This window comes from Chrysemys picta, chromosome 1 (assembly GCF_011386835.1).
Source record: "Chrysemys picta bellii isolate R12L10 chromosome 1, ASM1138683v2, whole genome shotgun sequence".
In the NCBI taxonomy this organism is placed as follows: Eukaryota; Metazoa; Chordata; order Testudines; family Emydidae; genus Chrysemys; species Chrysemys picta.
The window spans coordinates 169,013,769-169,034,398 of NC_088791.1; the positions used below are offsets into that span (position 1 = coordinate 169,013,769).

Consider the following 20,630-nt stretch of genomic DNA (forward strand, 5'->3'; position numbering starts at 1 on the left):
ATGCACTAGATAACTTGCAATTTTCCCTTCCATGTACAAGAGTTTTAAGGAATTTCTTCTGGCCCTGGCCAACAAAGCCTGATTTGATTTTATTTCAGAGAGAGAGAGAGAGAGAGAGAGAGAGAGAGAGAGAGAGAGAGAGAGAGTGTGTGATTCTGTTGAATTCAGAATTCTCAGAGATAATCCCATAAAACAACAAAGGAACAGTTTGTTCACTCAGTGATGGATTTAAGACAAGGACTATGACATTCGTGGGCAACAGAAAACCATTTTTGCTAAGACATCTATACTGACTTGTATTTTTGGATTATAAAGAGTAAACTATCGTCCTTTGGGGTGGAAAAGTGACTGCAACTGCAAAATAATGCCCTCAGCCGCTGTTGGCTAATTTTTGAATCTGTGGGACAATATTTTCCCACTCCAATCCTTAAATCTTCAGTCTCTAATTCTCCAAGTCCATAAATCATCAATCACTATTGAATCTCCTTGTAGACACTTCAGTTTCTGTTGCAGTCATGATTAAGGTTTAAAACAGCAATTTCCACTACATTCCAACACCCGATCATTCATCCATCTCAAGTTCTGAAAGAGTGTGCATGTATAGTCTTACTAGGCAAATATAATGCCGCTGCAACCTCATCTCTGGGTTCTTCTCTTCTCTCCTTTAACTAAAATAGTAGAGGTGACCAATGTTCACAAGAGGAAACAATACTACCAATGAGGAGCAGGGTCCAGGCAGATCAACTGAACAAAAGGGCTACAATCAGACATTGACATGTTCTATGATAGGAAATAAAAACACACTGGGCTTGAGCCAAGGAGGGAGTGGAGGGTGTGGTAGGATATGACAATCTACTGCCAGTTCCCCAGGGCAAAAAGAAGAGCATTTCAGTCAAGCCTCCCTGGACATGTGGCTACTTAAAGTTTCCAGTTTCTTTCAGAAAAGACAACTAAGAAGCTCCCTGGAGTCTGGGGCCCTTAGAGGGTGATTGGGTAGCAGAGGATGAGGGAGGGAGAGTTTAAGGTGCTCACACCAAAGCCATGTGACCAATGCAAAAGGAATCAGGAAAAAACAATTTTTTTATAATAAATAACCATCCAAGCTGCATTAGTGTTCCAGATATGTATGCATCACACCCCCCTCTCAACCACAAACCAACAAGAATGGGAAGTTAAAAATCATCCAGACAACTGATGGCACAGTCCCTTTGAACTGTGGAGAGAGGTTTTGATGCTGATTTAAGGCCCACATTCTTTGTATTTCCTAGATAAATGCACAGGACCCACTCCCCAGTCTCAGATGCATCAGAAAACAGAGGATACAGTGGAGAGGATATCATCCAAATGCCCTTTAACAAAAAGGCTCTTGGTAAATTTTACTTTTACGAATGTCTGGAGGTGACTGGGAATTTTCAGACCCAAGTGCAAGCATTGTAGCTGCAGCATTTCCTGCCCTTTTACTTGGCTGACTACAAGTCCTATGGGACTGATATTTCCTTTGGTAGAAACTATAGTCAATGCTATGGCCTCTAGACCAACACAGTGGGTAACCAGCATCTCCTCTTCCACTTCTCCCTCCCTGAATCATACCCATCTATACCTTTTACTGCTCCAAAGCTGTTACACTATGGGCAATTTATATTCTATATTATTCATAGCCCTAAAATCTTCTGCACAGACTGTGTGCAGTCACACCAGAATATTTAGATTTATTTAACTGGTAGGGTGGAGGAGTGGGGGACCACTTGGATTAGTAATCACCTGACATTGCCATTCTATTTACACTCCAAACAAACAAACAAACAAAAAAAAACTATTTAAAAAAAAATCAAGTTAAGAGTCTGCCCCAAGGATATACAAATTATCAATCCCCCCAAAAAAGATTAAAACAAGCAGCAACTTTTATATAAAATTAATAAAAAACAAGACAAATGAAAAAGAAATTGTCAGTAGCATCTATCGCCTCTCTGCGTCTGAACTGCACTTATACAAACTAGTCCATTAGTACAGCAGCTTGCTAGAAATTGACTTTGGTTCAAGCTTAGTTTTAAAAAACAAAAACAAACAAAAAAAAAATCAAAAAACACATTAAAAATGGTGGACGGACATTTGTTAGTTTCCCTGCTTGCAGTTCACTAGTTTTGAAATCTTATGGATAATTATTTTAAATAATCTGTGAAACAGGAAGGTGGAGAGAGAGTCAGACATGAACAGAGAAAAACATGAGGGGAAGAAGAGAAGAGTTTCTGCCATTTGAGTATAAATGTAAATCTCACACACTTGGGTCACAGACCAAAATGTATGTTGGGTTTAAGTTGCTGTCTTATTGATCTCAGGTGGTGAGAGATTCCAAGATCCCCCTTGATGATCAGCAAAAGCGAACATAACTGCATAAACTTGCTATCTTGAAACTCCCGGGTGACACCCCCTCGTCCCCCTCCAAAAAACCAAAACCAAACCCAGAGGGGGCGCTTGTGACACCCTCTCTAGCTGAGTTCAAATGTGTTTTAAACACATGGCAGAAATTTTTAAATCCAACAGGAATGAAAAGTTCAAAGTGAACTGCATTGCAGCGATCCAGTCTTCTCTTTAGAAATCTTTTTGGTTCAGATACTCGATTGGTATATTAAAGAATATACATCACTAACCTCTGGAAACCCATTATTCTTCCTCATCCATTCTCATAAGCTCTCTGTTCTCAAATGCTCCTTGCTATGTGGATTGGAAACAACCCTGGAAACACAGCTACGTCAGCAAGCCAACACTGAGTCTTTAGTCAGAGATGCTTATTGCCATTTTGATCAAGGTAGCAACATCACTCCTCAGAGACCACACGAGAACACCAAGATGTGTGCAAAGTCCCAGTGTTGACTAGCTTGGTGCTATTTCCCACATCAGGCTGGACAATTCCAGCTGATTGGTCACTGTCTCCTATTTCCAAAGCACCAAGCAGTGTAGTAGAGAAAAAACCTACAAGCTATTTAAAACAGAACAAGGGTGCAAGGAAGTCAAGAGTGCTTTCTTATGGTTGAGTTGGCATGAAATTGGCATCAACTTCTGTTCCAATAGACCTGACATCTATCCCTCTAGATAGAAGCACTTAACAGTGGAAAAACTGTTCCAATGCAGCTCCCTGTACACAACAAAAAACATGCAAAGAAATATTCCTTTGATTAGAGAAGCCAGTTTCACCTCTCAAAACCCTGTGCCAAGTTAGTTGGTAGGAAGCTTGGACTGTGGATGCCTTTAGATAGTAGTGATATTGGCATCCTCAGGTAACTTTGCATTTCTAGGATTTTTTTTTTTTTTTAAAGGGGAAAATCCTAACAATACAGTAGAACCACCAAAATAGGTGTCTGAAATAGTCTGGGCTCTAAGTGCCAAATCCTGCTCTCTGAAGTAAATACGAGCAATGCACATGCAACTTAGAGCAAAATTTGGCCCTTTAGCCTAAGTAGCTGGGTGAAGGAGAGCTGCAGTATAGAAGTTATTTCTACCTCCCTCACCACAAAAGCACAGACTAGCCCGGAGGTTTGCACACAACTTGCTGCCTCTATACCGAGATTCCTGCAAAAGTGGTGAAAATAATCTCTCTTGATACCTCTGTACAAGTCACTGTAAAACGAGTTCAAGGATGAAGAAACTGAGGAACGCTCCCAGGAGATTAGGACAGGAAGCCTCCTTATGTTCCCCCCTCTCTCTCTCCCCTCCTTATGGTGTGGGAGCTCACTGAAAACAATCCAGGAGCAAAGACAAATGCGTCCAAACCATATATATAAAAATAATAATAATAATAATAATAACCATAATAATAATAGAGATACACCAGTAATACAGGCCTGCCTAAATTGTACCAGTTAAGAAAGGAACCCCCAACACGATTGATACGATTATAAACACCTTGTATGACATAACGGCCTGTACAACAGACCTATAAAATGATAATTAAAAAAAAAAAAGATATTTAGACCAAAAGAACTAAGAAATCCCCTTCCTATGTTTGAGTTGATAACCCACCTTAACTTGTCATTGTGACTGCTGGAAATGATAAGTAGTCCTTTCACTTTTTTTTTTGTTTTTTTTTTTTGTTTTTTGTTTTTTTACATTTTTGGTTAGAAAGCTCTCTGATCCATGAAGCGATCCTGAAAAGACAGTGTTTATTATAAAATTAGGCAAATGTCTGTCCCAGCTTTAAATCCTTCCTGTTTTGTTTTTATATTTTCCGTCTCTCTCCCTTGTCCCCAGCAACATGGCGAGAGGAAGCCGATCACATTTTTCAGTTTATAAACCCAGCTGGCAGCCAATCCCACTGCAGAGTGAAACAGGCTGGTGGTAGCACAGCTCAGCCCGGCTCACTGTGCCTTGGAGGCAGTAGTGGTGGTGGAAGTGGCCCCACTGGCAGAGGCCACTGTGAAGAGAGAGTTCTGGATGGACTCAGCTGAGGTGGAGGTGGCATGAAGGCTGGCGACTGGTCCAGAGGCCCCTGCGGAGGCGGCAGCTGCAGAGACCAAGCTAACTGGGTTGCTGGTGAGCAGAGAAAGGTTCTGAGGGTTCAGGAACAACGGGGCAGTGACGATGTTAGGAGTACCTCCAGCATTGGCAAACACCAAGTTCCCAGTTGCATCTAGTGATGTTATTGGAAGAGAGCCACCAGATGCAAGAGCTAAAAAGGGAGAAAAGTGCAGGGAAGAGAACATTAGCATTAACAGCACAAAGGAATGCAGCAAAGTGCAACAGAACTTTAGTTTTCCCTCTTATGAGCATAACCTTCTTCCCATGACTTCCTTCCTCTTGCTTCAACCCAACATAAAAATATTCAGAAATCAGCTGAAAATGGGATTTGGCATTATCGAGGCTGGCAGAACTAAGCACGCAAGAGGGAGGATCCTCTCACTATCCCAAAGAATAGAGAAGGGTTGAAAAGTTTTTTGCTATTCATTTTTACCTATATCTCCCTAACATTTCTCTATATAAAAGTATTCCAGAGTTTGTTTTAACAAGATATGTCACATAAAAGAAAAGAATAGATGTTATGAAATATTTTAATGCATTATATAGTGTATAATCCTAACTCATTTTCAAACTATTTTCAAAAAACTGCTTTTATCTGCTTCTGAAAAACCAGGATCTGTTCTACAGTAACTGTTTGTTGTCAACCTCACACATCTAAGTAACTGCGCAAGCACGTGGCATAATTCAACCATGTGGTACCAGATGTTTTTGGAGCATCACTTCACACTACCCAGATCAGCTGTAGTTGGATTTTGGCTGGCAAAGGCTGAGCAGCTGAAGCTAAGCACAAGCTGTTTCTAATTTTTGTAAAAATATAAAAATAAAGTTCCTATCTAGAATAAAAATTAACGGCACCTCGCTGGATACTTTGAAATCTTAAAAATATAAACCCAAGCACGAGTCATCTGATTGTTCTCAGAATTTCCCATCTGAATGTACTCAAAGCATCAGCACAGGTTGAAATGTCTGGCACCAGGGAAACTGCCCTCCACTGTTCTGTCACCCTATAACAGGAGCCAGTACTTATTGAGAGAAAGCTCCCTGAGAGCACTGGATAAGATTTTGCAGAAATTGAAATGGCTCTAAGGGACTGATCCAAAACCAATAGAAACTGAAGGGAGTCTTTCCATTGACTTCAATGTGCTTTGGATCAGGACCTTAGTGGGGACACACTGCTCCATCCTACTGGCCAGAGAAAGGCCTATTCAAGGAACCTAGAAGCAAAAAGGGGTGTAACATGTATCACACAGAATGGGAGCCACTACAGTATTTCTACATAGAGTGCTTCTGCTGACATGCACGAGCTGAAACTGTGGAAAAGCAACATTACTTGCCCCATAACCTCAGCTATGCAGAACCCAACGCAATCCACAGCCTCAGAAACAACTCTGACATCATAACAAAAAAGGCTGACAAAAGGTGCTGTAGTCATCATGAATAGGTCGGAATATGAACAAAAGGCTGCTAGACAACTCTGACACCACATTCTACAGGCCGTTACCCTCTGACCCCACTGAGGATTACCAAAAGAAACTACACCACCTGCTCAAGAAACTCCCTAAAGAAGCACAGGAATGAATCTACACTGACACATCCCTAGAGCACCTACTTGGGGTAGTCTATCTGCTACCCAAAATCCATAAACCTGGTAACCCTGCACGCCCCATCAGCTCAGGCATTGGCACCCTGACAGCAGGATTATCTGGCTATGTAGACTCTCTCCTCAAGCCCTATCCTACCAGCACTCCCAGCTATCTTCGAGACACCACCGACTTCCTGAGGAAACTACAATCCATTGGTGATCTTCCAGAAAAAAAAACATCCTAGCCACTATGGATGTAGAAGCTCTCTACAAGAACATTCCACACAAAGATGGACTACAAGCCATCAGGAACAGCATCCCCGATACCATCACGGCAAACCTGGTGGCTGAACTTTGTGACTTTGTCCTCACCCACAACTATTTCAGATTTGGGGACAATTTATACCTTCATGCCAGCGGGACTGCTATGGGTACCCGCATGGCCCCACAGTATGCCAACATTTTTATGGCTGACTTAGAACAACGCTTCCTAAGCTCTTGTCCCCTCACGCCCCTACTCTACTTGCGCTAAACTGATGACATCTTCATCATCTGGACCCATGGGAAGGAGGCCCTTGAGGAATTCCACCACGATTTCAACAATTTCCACCCCACCATCAACTTCAGGCTGGACCAGTCCACACAAGAGGTTCACTTCCTAAGCACTACAGTGCTAATAAGCGATGGTCAGATAAACACCACCCTATACCGGAAACCTACTGACAGCTATAATTACCTACATGCCTCTAGCTTTCATCCAGACCACATCACACGATCCATTGTCTACAGCCAAGCTCTGAGATACAACCACATTTGCTCTGATCCCTCAGACAGAGACAAAGACCTACAGGATCTCTATCAAGCGTTCTTAAAATCAGAATACCCACCTGGTGAAGTGAAGAAACGGATTAACAGAGCCAGAAGGGTACCCAGAACTCACCTACTACAAGATAGGCCCAACAAAAAGTAACAGAACGCCACTAGCCGTCACCTACAGCCCCCAACTAAAACCTCTCCAGCGCATCATCAAGGATCTACCACCTATCCTCAAGGACGATCCCTCACTCTCATAGACCTTGGGAGACAGGCCAGTCCTCGCTTACAGACAGCCCCCCAACCTGAAGCAAATACTCACCAGCAACTACACACCACACAACAAAAACACCAACCCAGGAACCAAACCCTGCAACAAACCCCAGTGCCAACTCTGTCCACATATCTATTCAAGGGACACCATCATAATCACATCAGCCACACTATCAGGGGTTCGTTCACCTGCACATCTACCAATGTGATATATGCCATCATGTGCCAGCAATGCCCCTCTGCCATGTACACTGGCCAAACCGGACAGTGTATACACAAAAGAATAAATGGACACAAATCTGACATTAGGAATCATAACATTCAAAAACCTGTAGGAAAACACTTCAATCTCTCTGGTCACTCAATAACAGACCTAAAAGTGGCAATTCTTCAACAAAAAAACTTCAAAAACAGACTCCAATGTGAAACTGCAGAACTGGAATTAATTTGCAAACTGGACACTAACAGATTAGGCCTGAATAAAGACTGGGAGTGCTTGGGTCATTACAAAACCTAAACCTATTTTCCCCAATACTAATTTCCCCCTACAGTTACTCACACCTTCTTGTCAACTGTCTGAAATAGACCACTCTCATTACCACTTCAAAAGTTATCTTTCCTCCCTTGGTATCCTGCTGTTAAGTGAATTGTCTCATTAGACTGACCTCACATGTGGTAAGGCAACTCCCATCCTTTCATGTATTTATACCTGCTCCTGTATTTTCCACTTCATGCATCTGATCAAGTGGGTTCTAGCCCATGAAAGCTTATGCCCAAATAAATTTGTTAGTCTCTAAGGTGTCACAAGGACTCCTTGTTGTTTTTACAATACGAAGGTTACTTAACTTGTTTGAGTAAAGCCTTTTTAAATTTTGATGCACTTTAATAGTTACAAACTACCTCACAAATCTACCCAGGATTCAATTTGCCATGAAATCTGCCCTCAAAGTAACATTCTTCTCTGCTCTTTGTGCACTTGGTACAAGATTGATTTTTTTTTTTAACTGAATAGCTAAATTTAGTTTATAAATAAATGGCCTGATTTTCAGAGGTGATAAGTACCCAAATGGTTCTCAGTAAAGTCAATGGAAATTGCTGGATGCTCCACACACACCCCAAAAAAATCAGGCCACTCACTTAGACATTTAAAAAAGGAATTAACTCCTTATTTTACCAATTTATAACTCCAAATTAAAGACTTTAGATACACATTTTGAAAGTCTTGATCTTGGATCTGTGTGTTCAGGTTTCTTGTTCTCTGAACTGCTCTATCGGCCTCGATCAAGGCAACTACACTAAAGCATCTGCTAAATGAGCAGTAAAAAGTAGATCTCTAAACAGCCTGTTAAAATTGTCCCTCCATGTCCACTGATGGAGGGGAGCAAAACTAATGCAGCACCCAACCCACTCCCCGCACCACTTTCTTCCTTAACGTCACCACCAAATCCCTGAGATTGTATACTGTCCTAACCCGCCTCCCAACTTTATACCTTACCATTCACAATTATAAAAAAAATCTCTGTGCCATCTTTGTAAAGCTTCTGTCCCTGACTACTGAATGTTGGAGTTCAGGAATGTTGCCTCTCTTTTTTTGGTGAGTAATACACACAAGTAACAAAATCAGTTATATATTAAAAGGAATTTTACTAACCTTGAATAGTTGCCAGCGTACTGTTGCTCATCAGAGCTGGGCTGAGAGCACCGCCTAGCGTCCCTGGATTGAGACTGAGTAAGGCACCTCTGAGATACCAAGAAAACAGGACAGGAGACAGGTCAAGGGAGGTTGTGTTACTATTTAGAGACCATCATACAGAGAAAGAAGGTAGAATTCAAGGGTCTGATTTTTTAAACCTTTCCTGTAGTATTTTAATTTCTCTCATACCACAATGTGGTCTTGGATAAACCCTTCACAGCTGCCTTTCAACACTGTGCTTAACAACAAGCCTGAAGAACAGGCACCCAAAAAGCACAAATTGTAGTGTATTACTGCTGTGAATTACACTCAAAGTGACTTCTTAGGACACTGCAACTCTTTAGAGAGCTATCGGAAGGAAATGAGAATAAAGAGAAACTGAAAGAACTACAAAGCATTTACAGCAATATTTTTTTAGTCACATAGCATCAAGAGAATGATTTCCAATAAATATTCAGGTGTTCTCCATCTCGCTCTCGGTCCAAAGGAACAGAACTGAACATAGGGGAATGAAGGGACTCTAAGATGCCAATTCAATTTAAAGTTAGCAGCATGAGTAGTGTAGTTTAATGGCTATAGCAAGGAAATAGTAGTCAGAGCTCCTTGGCTCTACACCCAGCTCGGCCACTGACTTAATATATGACAGATCAAGTCACTAAACCTTCCTCATCTATAAAATGGGGATAACATCCCTATAGGGGTGTTGCAGGGCTTAATCCATTAGTATTTGTAAACCCTTTGAGAGGTGTAGGTGAAAGATGCTAAAGTGCAAAACACAGTATTAAAAAATCATGATGAACAGAGCCCAATAATTCTAAGTATTGCTATTTTCTTCATTTATCATCTAAAATGCAAAGACAATCCTTACCCAGCTGCAAACTGTGAGGGTGCCATCAAGCCTGGGTTTAGTCCTGCTGCAGCAGCCATGGCAGCGAGACTTGCATTTGCAGGCAACTGTGCAGCGCCTTGTAGTGCGGCTGCTGCCGCTGTTTGCAACCCTGATGCCGTCACCATCACCTGGCTGGTCCCAAGAGGGGAGGACAAGGGAGTAGAGGTTGTCTGTGTTGTGCTGGTCTCACTGGCACTGGATGCCTCGGAAGTGGAGGCTGAGGCAGAAGGGGAAGGACTCAGAGAGGGTGAAGTCACTGCTGAGGAAGCTGGAGGTGCTGTAGAGATCACGGTTGCTGTGTTGTTGGAGGTGGTTTCTGTTGTGCCTGGAAGGAGGATTCCAGTTAGAACAGTGCAAAGCACAGGCATGCCTGAACAGAAACCTCTACCACCTGGACTGGACAGCATAGGAAAGAGGAAGTGAGACAGACATGTCTCTGTGGGACTGAAGGGCACAGGGAATTCAAGAGAGGGGGACTGGTGAATGTGGATCTCAGATTACAACTGTCACTTCAGGAAGAGGCTGGGTGGCTCAGGTGGATAATGGGACTGCCTTTCGCTTCTAGGTCACCAGGGGGTGCCGGTCTCAGCAGAGAGGCCAGACTGAACAGCCATGAAAAATGAATTACTCCAACATAGGACTGAGGCACATTGGCAGGGCAGTGTAACGGAAGCTTGCATGGCAGTTGCCCACACTGTCATTTCAGTGGCAAAACAGAGGACTTCACTCTCTAGGACTGTCAGTCCAGAGTCTTCCATCAGCACTGAATTGCTTTTTAATTAAAAAATGTTTAAAAGGGCAAGGTGAGAGTGAGATGAGAGGAAGGAAATCAGACTGAAGTCAAATTGAGTATCTGGGCAGCGAGTAGGGAAATCCTCCGTATTGTTTCTTTGCACCTGTATACCTAAGCTATATTTGTGAGTTCCCAGAGAATCCTTTGCTCCCCACAAAGCACTCCTTTTGTTCTCTATTTTTCACCTTCAGCTAGGCAGGTTATGGGCATCTGAGAATCCTACACAACATGTCTTACAAGGATACAGCAAATCCAAGAGCCAGTTCTCTACAGAGATTTTAGACTGCAACACAGGAACATCAAAAATCTCAAAAGATTGTTGACCTTAAAATCTTTATCTGTTTGATATGTAGACGCCACCAGTAATCCACTGGACTTCCATGCTATTATCTGAATTGGTTATCCCTGACTGCAGGGGTTTTCTGAAAAACCTGCTGTGCTGATGCAGCTTGGGTTATATCTTACCTGTGACTGACAGACTAGTGACAGCAGCACTAGTTAGAGGGAGCACAGGGTTGACAGTCAGAGTAGTAGCTGCACTGCTTGTCACAAGGCTTGGCGTGGTTGCCACCTAGAGGTTAGAAGAGAACATAACTGTGCAACTCATAAGAAGGAAAAGATTTACCTGACTTGGGTTCTTATTTCCTCATCCTTATCCGAAGATGAGGATGGGAAATGCTATACACTTTTTAAAATGTCATTCAATCACTTCAGTGCTTCAATAAGCAGAGTCTGGGACCACATTAGTGACATTTGCTCCACTCACGGACCTGAGAACGAACAGCAGCAAACCCACCACACACATACTGTCCCAATAGCTGAGTGGTGGTTCATCAGGAACTAACCATCAACATGCAGCATCTCAGGATTTTCAAATATCCTCACTGAACAAGAGTTCAAGGAGACTCTCTCAGAGAGAGGAAACTTAGGGGACCCCAAAAAAATCTTTGTACATGCTTTTTCTGATACTTCTCAAGCTCCAATTCACTTCCTCTGATTGACGGCACTCCACGCACCAATGCATTCTAGCCTAATTTGTCGTATAGGTGTTTTACCGTAGTGTCTTGTTTCACCTTTATCGACCAAATTATCTGAAATTTGTGTATTTCCTTGGTTTGAAGGACTTCTTTCAAAGCATTCAAATGAAATGAACTGCCTTTACTTCTGGACAACTTAATGGAAGAAAGCTATAAATAAACTGAAGGGAATTCAGAGAAAATCAATCAATGTGATTAATGGGCTGGAGGGATTGATTTATTAGGAAAGACTAAAAATTAAATATCCATATCAAGGACTAGAAGTGTACGTATGTGCATCCAAGACATACTAATTGTCTATAAGTATATGAAGCATATATACATCAATGAGGAAAAGTTATCAGTTATACCCTCTTGGACAACCCAAAATAAGAATAAGGGATAGCACTAAACAAAAGAAAATGTATGTAAATTATCAGGAAATCTTTCTAATAGGGAAATCTGTAAGATTGATGAATATTCTCTTAAAGGATGTGATTACGGTCACGTGACATGTTTAAAACTAAGTTGGAGAAGGATGAACCTGTTAGCATTTTGCTCTAACATACTATGAACAAAAAAAATCCAGCTAAAGCTGCAGCATATCTCCTCATCAACACAGGCTACTGTGAGCACATCAAACCTGTCCACCATGCTCTACACTGGATTCCTATAGAACACAGAGGGCTAGTCTTCACTTACCGGCTGGTCCGGAGGCACGCAATCGATGTTCTGGGATCGGTTTATCGCGTCTGGTTAAGACGCGATAAATCGATCCCGGATCGATCCCGGAACTGCCCACAATCGGCGCCGGTACTCCAGCTCTCCGAGAGGAGTACGCGGCGTCGACGGGGGGAGACTTCCGGCCGCGTCTGGACCCCGGTAAGTCCGGACTAAGGTACTTCGAATTCAGCTACGTTATTAACGTAGCTGAATTTGCGTACCTTAGTCCGAAGTCCGGACTAAGTGGGGACCAGCCCAGAGTCAAGTTCAAGGTCTTGATCCTTATCTTCAAGGCGCTCACTGGCCTGGGCCATATCTAAAATAGTGCCTAAAACTCCCAGATGAAAAACCAGGGTTGACACTTCGACTCCTCAGGCATAATGTAACTTTACACCACAAGATAAAACTTGTGGTTGCAGGCAACAGAATTTTCTCAAGGGCTTGTCTGAGACTGTGGAATGAACTCCCACAGGAACTAAAACCATCACAAACCTCACCACCTTCTGCTCCAAGTGCAACGTGCACGTCTTCCACCTTGCCTTCTCTAACATAAATACACAGCAACATGTACAAAAACCAGAAGAAAACCCCTTCTAAAACAACTACACTACACTGCACACACAATTTCATCCCTGAGGAGAGGATGACAAAAAGAACAAACCACACTTGACAGATGTTAGTCATGACATTTAATACACTGCTGGATGGTGCTCAGATACTACAGTGATGAGGGCAGTATGAAATCATATGTAGAATAGACTAACTAGAGGCTACATGAAATCCACAGACTTCATATTATCAGAAGCACAGCTACCATCCCCAGTTAACAACAGACCTCCCTGAACAATGGTGGCGTGGAGCTCAAGGAACCTTGATGAATGCACTTTGTTTACTTATGTTTTCAGTAAGTTTGTGTTTACCTTAGCCAAATATGGGGTTTAGAATATGAGTTACAAAGATTAGCTAAACTCCTTTTTCACTTTGATGTACATTAACCCTGCCCAGAAGGGGCAAAAATAGTAGAATCAAGTTTGGGTGACTTAGTCTGCCAACTACTGCCTAAAAACTGATAGGATCTATTGCTGATTCAATGCATTAATGTGACTGGAACAAGATGGAAAGGGTGGAACTGGGTAGCATTTTTTTCCTTTTACAGAAAGGGGTTTGGATCAGTACGCCAATCTGGAAAAGAATTCAAACATGAATTATGATTTCTTAGCATATGTCCAAAGCAGTAATATAAATTGCATCTTTGTGAGTTGTATTCAGTCAGTTGTGAATTACTTCCAGATCAAGTTAGGAGTTCAGTTTGGGCATTTAAAGAATGCATTCACATTGGCTGATTTGTAACATTTACCTTTTGTTTATAGTACACAGTGGGAACCAGTAAATATAGTATTGAAAATGCCAATTAAGTATCTCAGTTACATTTGTGAGCACAAGTCTGCTGCACAGAGCAGATGAAAAATGTGTGTAATTCCCATTATTGCCAGGAGGAGAGGAGTGGCTGATCTTTTCCAATGTGCTGAGCCATCTTCATTTCTTGATTCTTACCAGTGAGGTTGGGCAAGGGAAAATTGCTTTGATGGGAGAGCTGCTGGTTCCACCGCTACTGGGTGGGTTGATCCTTTTCTCCTTCTGGCGCCGGTTACAGAACCAAACGCGGATCACCTCCTTCTCCATGTTCAGCTGGTCAGCTATCAGGGTGATCTCCTCCGAGGTAGGCTTTTGGTTCTGAAAAATGAGAAATATTTGAAAATCATGGAAATTACTTTGATGAGTGTTGCATTATGGGTCCAGCATAGCAGGATTCTAAACTACAGAACTGGAGGAAGGAATTACATATAACTGGAATAGGCCTTCCTGTTTTACCAAAGCAGATGTTGTCAGGAAAGGATTACGTAAAAGTGGAACCTGATGGACCATCCTCCCAATCCCCTCATCTCAGATGGACGCTTCCTTCTTGTTCAGCATCCCCAACACTCAGAACTCCCTTCTTCTCATCCAGCCCCTCCCCAACTAAACAGACCGTTTTTTTCTTCCTAGCTGCCAACTTCCAAGTTTGTCATTTTACAGTTCTCGCCCAGCTTCCCAAATGCTCCTTCTTCTAAGTTGCACCCAAAACCTCTTCTGCTTTGTCAGGAGTAAGCCTTCTCCCTGAAATGCCTCCTTACTACACTTTCCCAACATGACTGCTACTGAACATGGATGTTTCCTCTAGCACTTCCTGAGCTAGTTTCTCTTTTGTGTTCAAGCAGACAGGGTGCCACTTACTGCTCCCTGACATGGGGGCTGGTCTGTGCCGGCCCCATCGTTAGTGCAAGATACCTTGGGCCTGCACTAACCTACACCACTTGCCTAGGGACTCTAAGGGACCCTGGGCCAGAGGAGGTCCAGCAAAGTGAAGCTCTGCTATGCACCCGACATGTGCCCTAAACATGTCCTTTCAGAGAGAAGCGAATAACCATAATTTTGGCAGAAAGCCAGGGATGAAGCCTGAGACCTTGCAGTAAGGGGAGAGTCTTTCATCACCTCATGGGGAAGGGGGAGGTAAAAAGGGCTAGCATCAGTGATGATCAGATGATCTGCAAGTTGTCTGCACCAAGAGCACAACAAAATGATGTTCAGGAGACACCTGCAGAGGTGAGACTTGGACTCTAATTTATCCTGCACTTGTGCCTACAGTACTTAAATTACCAAAGTTACATATAGTCAACTAAGAGTCTAAACATAAATGATGTTTGGTTCTCTGTCCGCCTTTCCCAAGTACACAGACACTGTTTCCTTTCCTTTTCCCCTTCCTGGTGTGCACAATGTCATGGCTTAATCCACTGCTTGATATCCTTGAGTAAGAAACTAAGGGGAAAACAGAGCACCAAGAACTAACGGGACAGCACTTACCTTTTTTAATTTATTAAAATTAGGTGAATACAGATCATTCTGCTTGGTACAATATTTACTATTCCCCTTTCCTTGGTACATACACTTTACTAAGTGGATTGAAAGATTGCCTAAGTATGGCCCTCTTTGAGCCTCTCACGAAATGATACTCTCATGGGGGCTGGGCCTTGAAGGGAAGTCAGGGACCAGACTACTCATGACAGGCTCCTGTAAGGGAGAATGAGCCAATTTAGTTACTTGTAGGTAATTAAATCCCTTGGGTGGTTGGTTGGCAGCTAATTAATGAGAACAATAAAGGGTTGGCTCCTAGAGACAGAAAGCTTCATGAGAGCTATTTTCCTCAGAGAGCTCAACAGAGTCAGGGGCCTGGAAGGCATGGTTTGAGGGACAGGGAGCTCCCAAACAGTGGCAGGAAGCCCAACTACATGTTGCCCCAGAAAAGAGGTGCAGTTGACAGATAGCCACAGACCTCTGGCTCTGCGGAAGGATTATTCCCAGATAGCGTCAAGAAGTCTAACTCCAAGGAAAGGAGTTCAGCCGACAGAACCTTGCTGTAGGGGAATGGTGGATCCAGAAGTGGAGTGAAGTTTTGCTTGTATTTTCATTGAGCCTTTGATTAATAAGCAGACCTCTCAGTAGAGGTATAGTTCCCTATGTAAAGCTTCATTGAACTTGTTGATGACATTAGGGGAAACTGACGGAGCAACTACAGCACCACACTTGGCCAGTGGAAGCGCTACAGGGCAAGTACACCCTGTGACAGATCTGTTGTAACTGTTTTGCGATACACTTTCACAATTCACTACAGATTTCCCCATCCTTTGACAGGAACAATCTGCCCACAACATACAGATTGATACACCTGCAAATGTATGAACACACAGACCAACACAGCTAAAGATATCAGCAGATGCACACAACAACAAACTTATATTGTGCTTTTCAGTTGTGGATTTTACAAACCTTGTTTTATATCTGAGGAAACAGAGGCAGAGCGATTATATGATTTGCCTAAGGTATCACAGCAAATCTGCGACAGAACATGAGGGATGAGAACTGAAGAGTTCTGACTCCCAGTCCCCCGTTCCAACAATTAGATGACAGACACAGATTGAAGATATACTAATTTAAATATTTAATGTCTATTATGTTTAATATGCATCTTAAATATATTATTTCTTATATTGTATCCATAACAATCATTGCATATCTTACAATGTCTGCTTAGTGAAACTCCTAGCTGCAGAATTCTTTTCACCTTAATGGACATGTTCTTGAGCAAAGCCACTATTCTTCTTTATTACAAATTGGCTGAGTAGAGCAACTGATTCACTGACCTCCAGAAAACTCTTCTCTAAGGCCACACGTATGTTGGTCTCTATGCTGGTGCGTTTCTTCCTCCTACGGTTCAAGCCCTCAATCCCCAGCCCCGGGGAATTCAGGGCACTTGGGCTGGAGAGAGCTGAATCAGATGAGAGATTCTCTGAAAGAGAACAAAAGAGAGCATGTATCAGCAAGAGACTGTGTGTCAGTGCACTGCAATCCAATTAAAGGATCCCACACATTCTACCTGTGTAAGAGATGGCAGAACGTATCCCATATTCATTCCAGACCTGGGTGGGCTCCTTCACAGCAGAGGTATTAACCTGGTATTACCACTTATATCTGCAATTTACAAGCTATGAATAGGGCCCTGTGTCCTTTATGACAAACAAAAAATGGCTGCTCACCTTGTGCAGTAACTGTGGTTCTTCAAGATGTGTCCCCCTATGGGTGCTCCACTCTTAGGTGTGACAGAGCCTCCCACACCTTTGATTAGAGAGTTCTCATAGCAGCGTCTGTTCGTCCCATGCTTGCGTGACAGTCAGTCTTGTGCCCCATCCCGTCATTATATAGCACTGCACGGGTGAACTGCCTTCAGTTCCTTCTCTACCATGAAGCCCCATAGCAGAGAGCTCTGAAGCAGATGGAAAGGAGGGCAAATGGTGGAGCACCTATATGGGGACACCTCTCAAAGAACCACAATTATTGCACAGGGTGAGTAACCCATTTCTTCTTCTTCTTCTTCTAGTAGTGTCCCTAAGGGTGCACCACTATAGGTGATTACTGAACAGTACCATCTAAGGTGGAAGGCGCTTTGTAGGCGAATCCAGTACAGCAGAGAGTACAGTCAAGCCAAATATCATATCGGAGGCAGAGTTGTGGGTGATTGCATAGTGTTCAGAGAATGCATGCACAGAAACCCAGGTGGCAGCTTTGCATATTTCAATGATCGGTACGTTTCTGAGGAAGGCCATGGAAGTGGCAATGGACCTTGTCAAATGGGTGCATATGAGTGAGAGTGGCTCAATGTTATGAGATCGGTTATAAGAGTCTGAAATCTTCTTGGATGCAGTCTGAAATCCATTTGGAAAGTCTCTGGCTGGAGATTGCAGGACCCTTTGATGTGTGTGTAAAAGATGAATATCTTCTCGGTCTTTCTGAAGAGTTTTGTTCTGTCTAGATAGGAGGTCAGAGCTCTTCTGACATACAGGGTATGTAGTATTGCGTCCTGGGGATTCATATGCTGATGGGGTAGAAGTCAGGGAAGTGAGTGGTCTGACTGATGTAAAATGCAGAAGAGATCGTAGGTAAACATTTGGAGTGAGGTCAAAGCATGACCTTTATCCTTAAAAAACACTGTGAATGGGCTGTATGCAGTTGGGGTACCTAGTTCACCAACCCATTGCGCTGACGTGATGGCTATCAGGAATGCTGTCTTCATAGACAAATGGAGTAGCAAGCAAGAAGCCAGGAGGTTCAAAGGGTGGTCTTGTGAGGCATTTAAGCACCAGGTTGAGGCCCCATATTGGAGGTGGACATTGGACTGGTGGGTAGAGGTTTCCCAGCCCTTTGAGAAACCTTATGGTCAGGTGGATAAAGATTGACTAGCCCCCTATAGAGGGGTGAAAGGTCATGATGGCTGCCAGGTGGACTCTTATTGAGCTCATTGATAAACCAAAAATATTTAGGACTTAGGTGTAGTCTAGTATATCTGGAAGTGATGCAGTCCATTGGTGAAAGCTGTCTACAGCCACACCAACGGGCAAAAGGAGACCATTTCTGACAATACGTATAGCAAGCAGGTTGTTTCCCCGCTGTCTAGTAGCACACTTTTTACATTGTCTGAACAGGTTGTCTCTACCCCGTTAGCCATCAAATTAACCACGCTTTGAGATGAAGTGTCTTGAGATTGGAGTGAAGAATCCTCCTGTGCTAGTGGGAGAGGGAGGTGGGGAGTGTTGCGAAGAATGATCGGAGGGCAAGGAAGGTAGCTGTAGGAAGTAAGAAAACAACTTTTGCCTGGGCCATGTGGGGGGATATTAGGATGACTCTGGCCCCGTCTCTCTCTTGGCTATTAGGGGAGTCAGCGGGAATGCACATGGTAGGTTTGATGACCACTGAAGTTGAAAAACATCCCCTAAGGATTGGTGGCCCAATCCGCCTTTGAGCAGAAGTGGGTGCATTTTTTGTTTGCCTCTGTGGCAAAAAGATCTATCTGGGGGGTGCCCCATTGGTGGAATATGTGGGATCTATTTCCCATTCATGGTCTTGGAAGAATTGTCGGCTGAGTGCATCTGCAGTCACATTCTGGATACCTGGGAGACAGGCTGCTGTGACAGTAATCTGGGTTTATATGCAAAGTTTGAGTGCCTCATTATAAAGGGGGGGAGATCTGGCTCCTCCCAGGCAGCTGATGTAAAATATGCATGATATATTATCCATCATGATTTTTATGTGCTTTCCTTTTATTAGTGGTAGGAATCAGAGATAAGCATATCTGACTGCCTCGAGTTCCAGGAGACTGATAGGTAGTGTCGTCTCCTGCGACGTCCACTTGCCTTGGATCACCTAAGCGTCTAGATGCACTCCCCAGCCTAGCAGAGAGGCATCTGTCATTATAATGACTGTAGGGGAAGGATATGTGAAAGGAACTCCTGTGCACACGTTGTGATGGTTCTTCCACCAATCAAAGTATTGTTTCACGAAGGCAGGTAGACAAAGGAGCATCTGTAGATTGTTTGGTGGGTGAATAAATGGTTCTGAGCCATCCATGGAGGCAGCATATTCTAAGTCAGGCATGCTCTGTCACAAAGGTCATGGCCGCCATGTGGCCCAGTAATTGAATGCAGTTCCTGACCATGGTGTGTGGACTGAGTTGAATCATGTTCGCTATGTTGGAGGGGGCCATGAACCTGTGCTGAGGAGGTAGGCTCTTGCTGTCACTGAATCGAGATGTGCCCCTGTGAACTCTAGGCTGTGGACTGGAGTCAATGTGGATTTATGTATATTCAGTTGTAGACCCAATTGGAGGAAGAGGTCTATGGCCTTGGAAGTTACCCAAGACATCATCTTTATGGAGCAGTCTTTTAGTAACCAATTATCTAGGCAAGGGAATACTAAAATATCTTTCTTGTGGAGTTAGGCTGCTACCACCACCATGACCTTCGAAAAGACTCCGGGGCAGATGACAGATTTAAGGAGAGCACTCAATATTGGAAGTGATTCTGGCCAACAATAAAACGAAGGAATCATTTGAGGGATGAGTAGATAGCAATGGGGAAATACACATCTTGAGTGTCGAGGACTGGAAACCAATCCCCTTCCTCTAGTGAGGGAATTATCCTCTACCATGGGCATCACCATTTTGAATTTCTACACCTTTACATAGGTGTGGAGTAGTCACAGGTCTAGGATGGGTCTCCAGTCTCCACTCTTTTTTGGTACCAGGAAGTACCTTAAATAAAACCTCTGTGCTGCATGGGGACTGGTTTTATAGCTCCCCAACATAAGAGAACACTTATTTCTCGGCACAGTACGCTCTCATGAGCGGGGTCCCTGCAGAGGGATGAGGAATGGGGGTGGTTGGTGGAAGTTCGAAGTGGATTGCGTAATCTGTGGAGACAATCTCCAAGACCCACTTGTCCGTAGTGATCAACTCCCAAGACCGCATGAAGTGGTGAAGGTGGTCGCCAGGGAGGGGTGGAGGGAGGGGGGCAGGTGCAGTGGGAGAGGATGAGGATGGTAATTCAGACCCTTGACCAACACGTCAAAATTGCTGCTTGAAGATGGACAGGTCCAAGGCAGAAGGCTGCGAAGCGGATGGTTTCCTTCTCTGGTTCATATGCCTTCTAAGGGAGGAGGAACTGGGTTGGGGGGGGGGAATCTCTGGGCTGTTTGGGACTTGATGAGTTTGCTCTTGTATGAAGGGGCATAAATGTCAAGAGAATGCAAAGTGGCTCTGGAATCCTTCAATGTTCACAGAAACTCATCCATCGATCTGCGAACAATTTAGAACTGTTGAAATGAAGGTCCTCGACTGTGATCTGAACCTCCATAGGGAAATGAGAGAGCTGGAGCCAGGAGACTTCTCATTACCAACGCTTTAGCCATCA

At 43.4% G+C, this 20,630-nt stretch overlaps 1 protein-coding gene across 20 annotated transcripts in view; it reads right to left on the bottom strand.

Annotated features, from left to right (window-relative positions):
* Nucleotides 1-4,205: 4,205 nt before the first annotated feature.
* The window catches only part of POU2F1 (POU class 2 homeobox 1), a 190,024-nt gene continuing 173,599 nt past the window's right edge, over nt 4,206-20,630 (bottom strand). For all 20 annotated transcript variants that reach the window (XM_065575024.1, XM_065575008.1, XM_005283689.3 and 17 more), the window contains 6 exons: nt 16,533-16,678; nt 13,849-14,028; nt 11,021-11,126; nt 9,742-10,087; nt 8,832-8,920; nt 4,206-4,663 (listed from right to left, as the gene is read on the bottom strand). In XM_065575024.1, the coding sequence (XP_065431096.1) occupies nt 4,353-4,663; nt 8,832-8,920; nt 9,742-10,087; nt 11,021-11,126; nt 13,849-14,028; nt 16,533-16,678 (1,178 nt within the window). In that variant the 3' untranslated portion in view covers nt 4,206-4,352. The remainder of the gene's footprint in view (nt 4,664-8,831; nt 8,921-9,741; nt 10,088-11,020; nt 11,127-13,848; nt 14,029-16,532; nt 16,679-20,630) is intronic.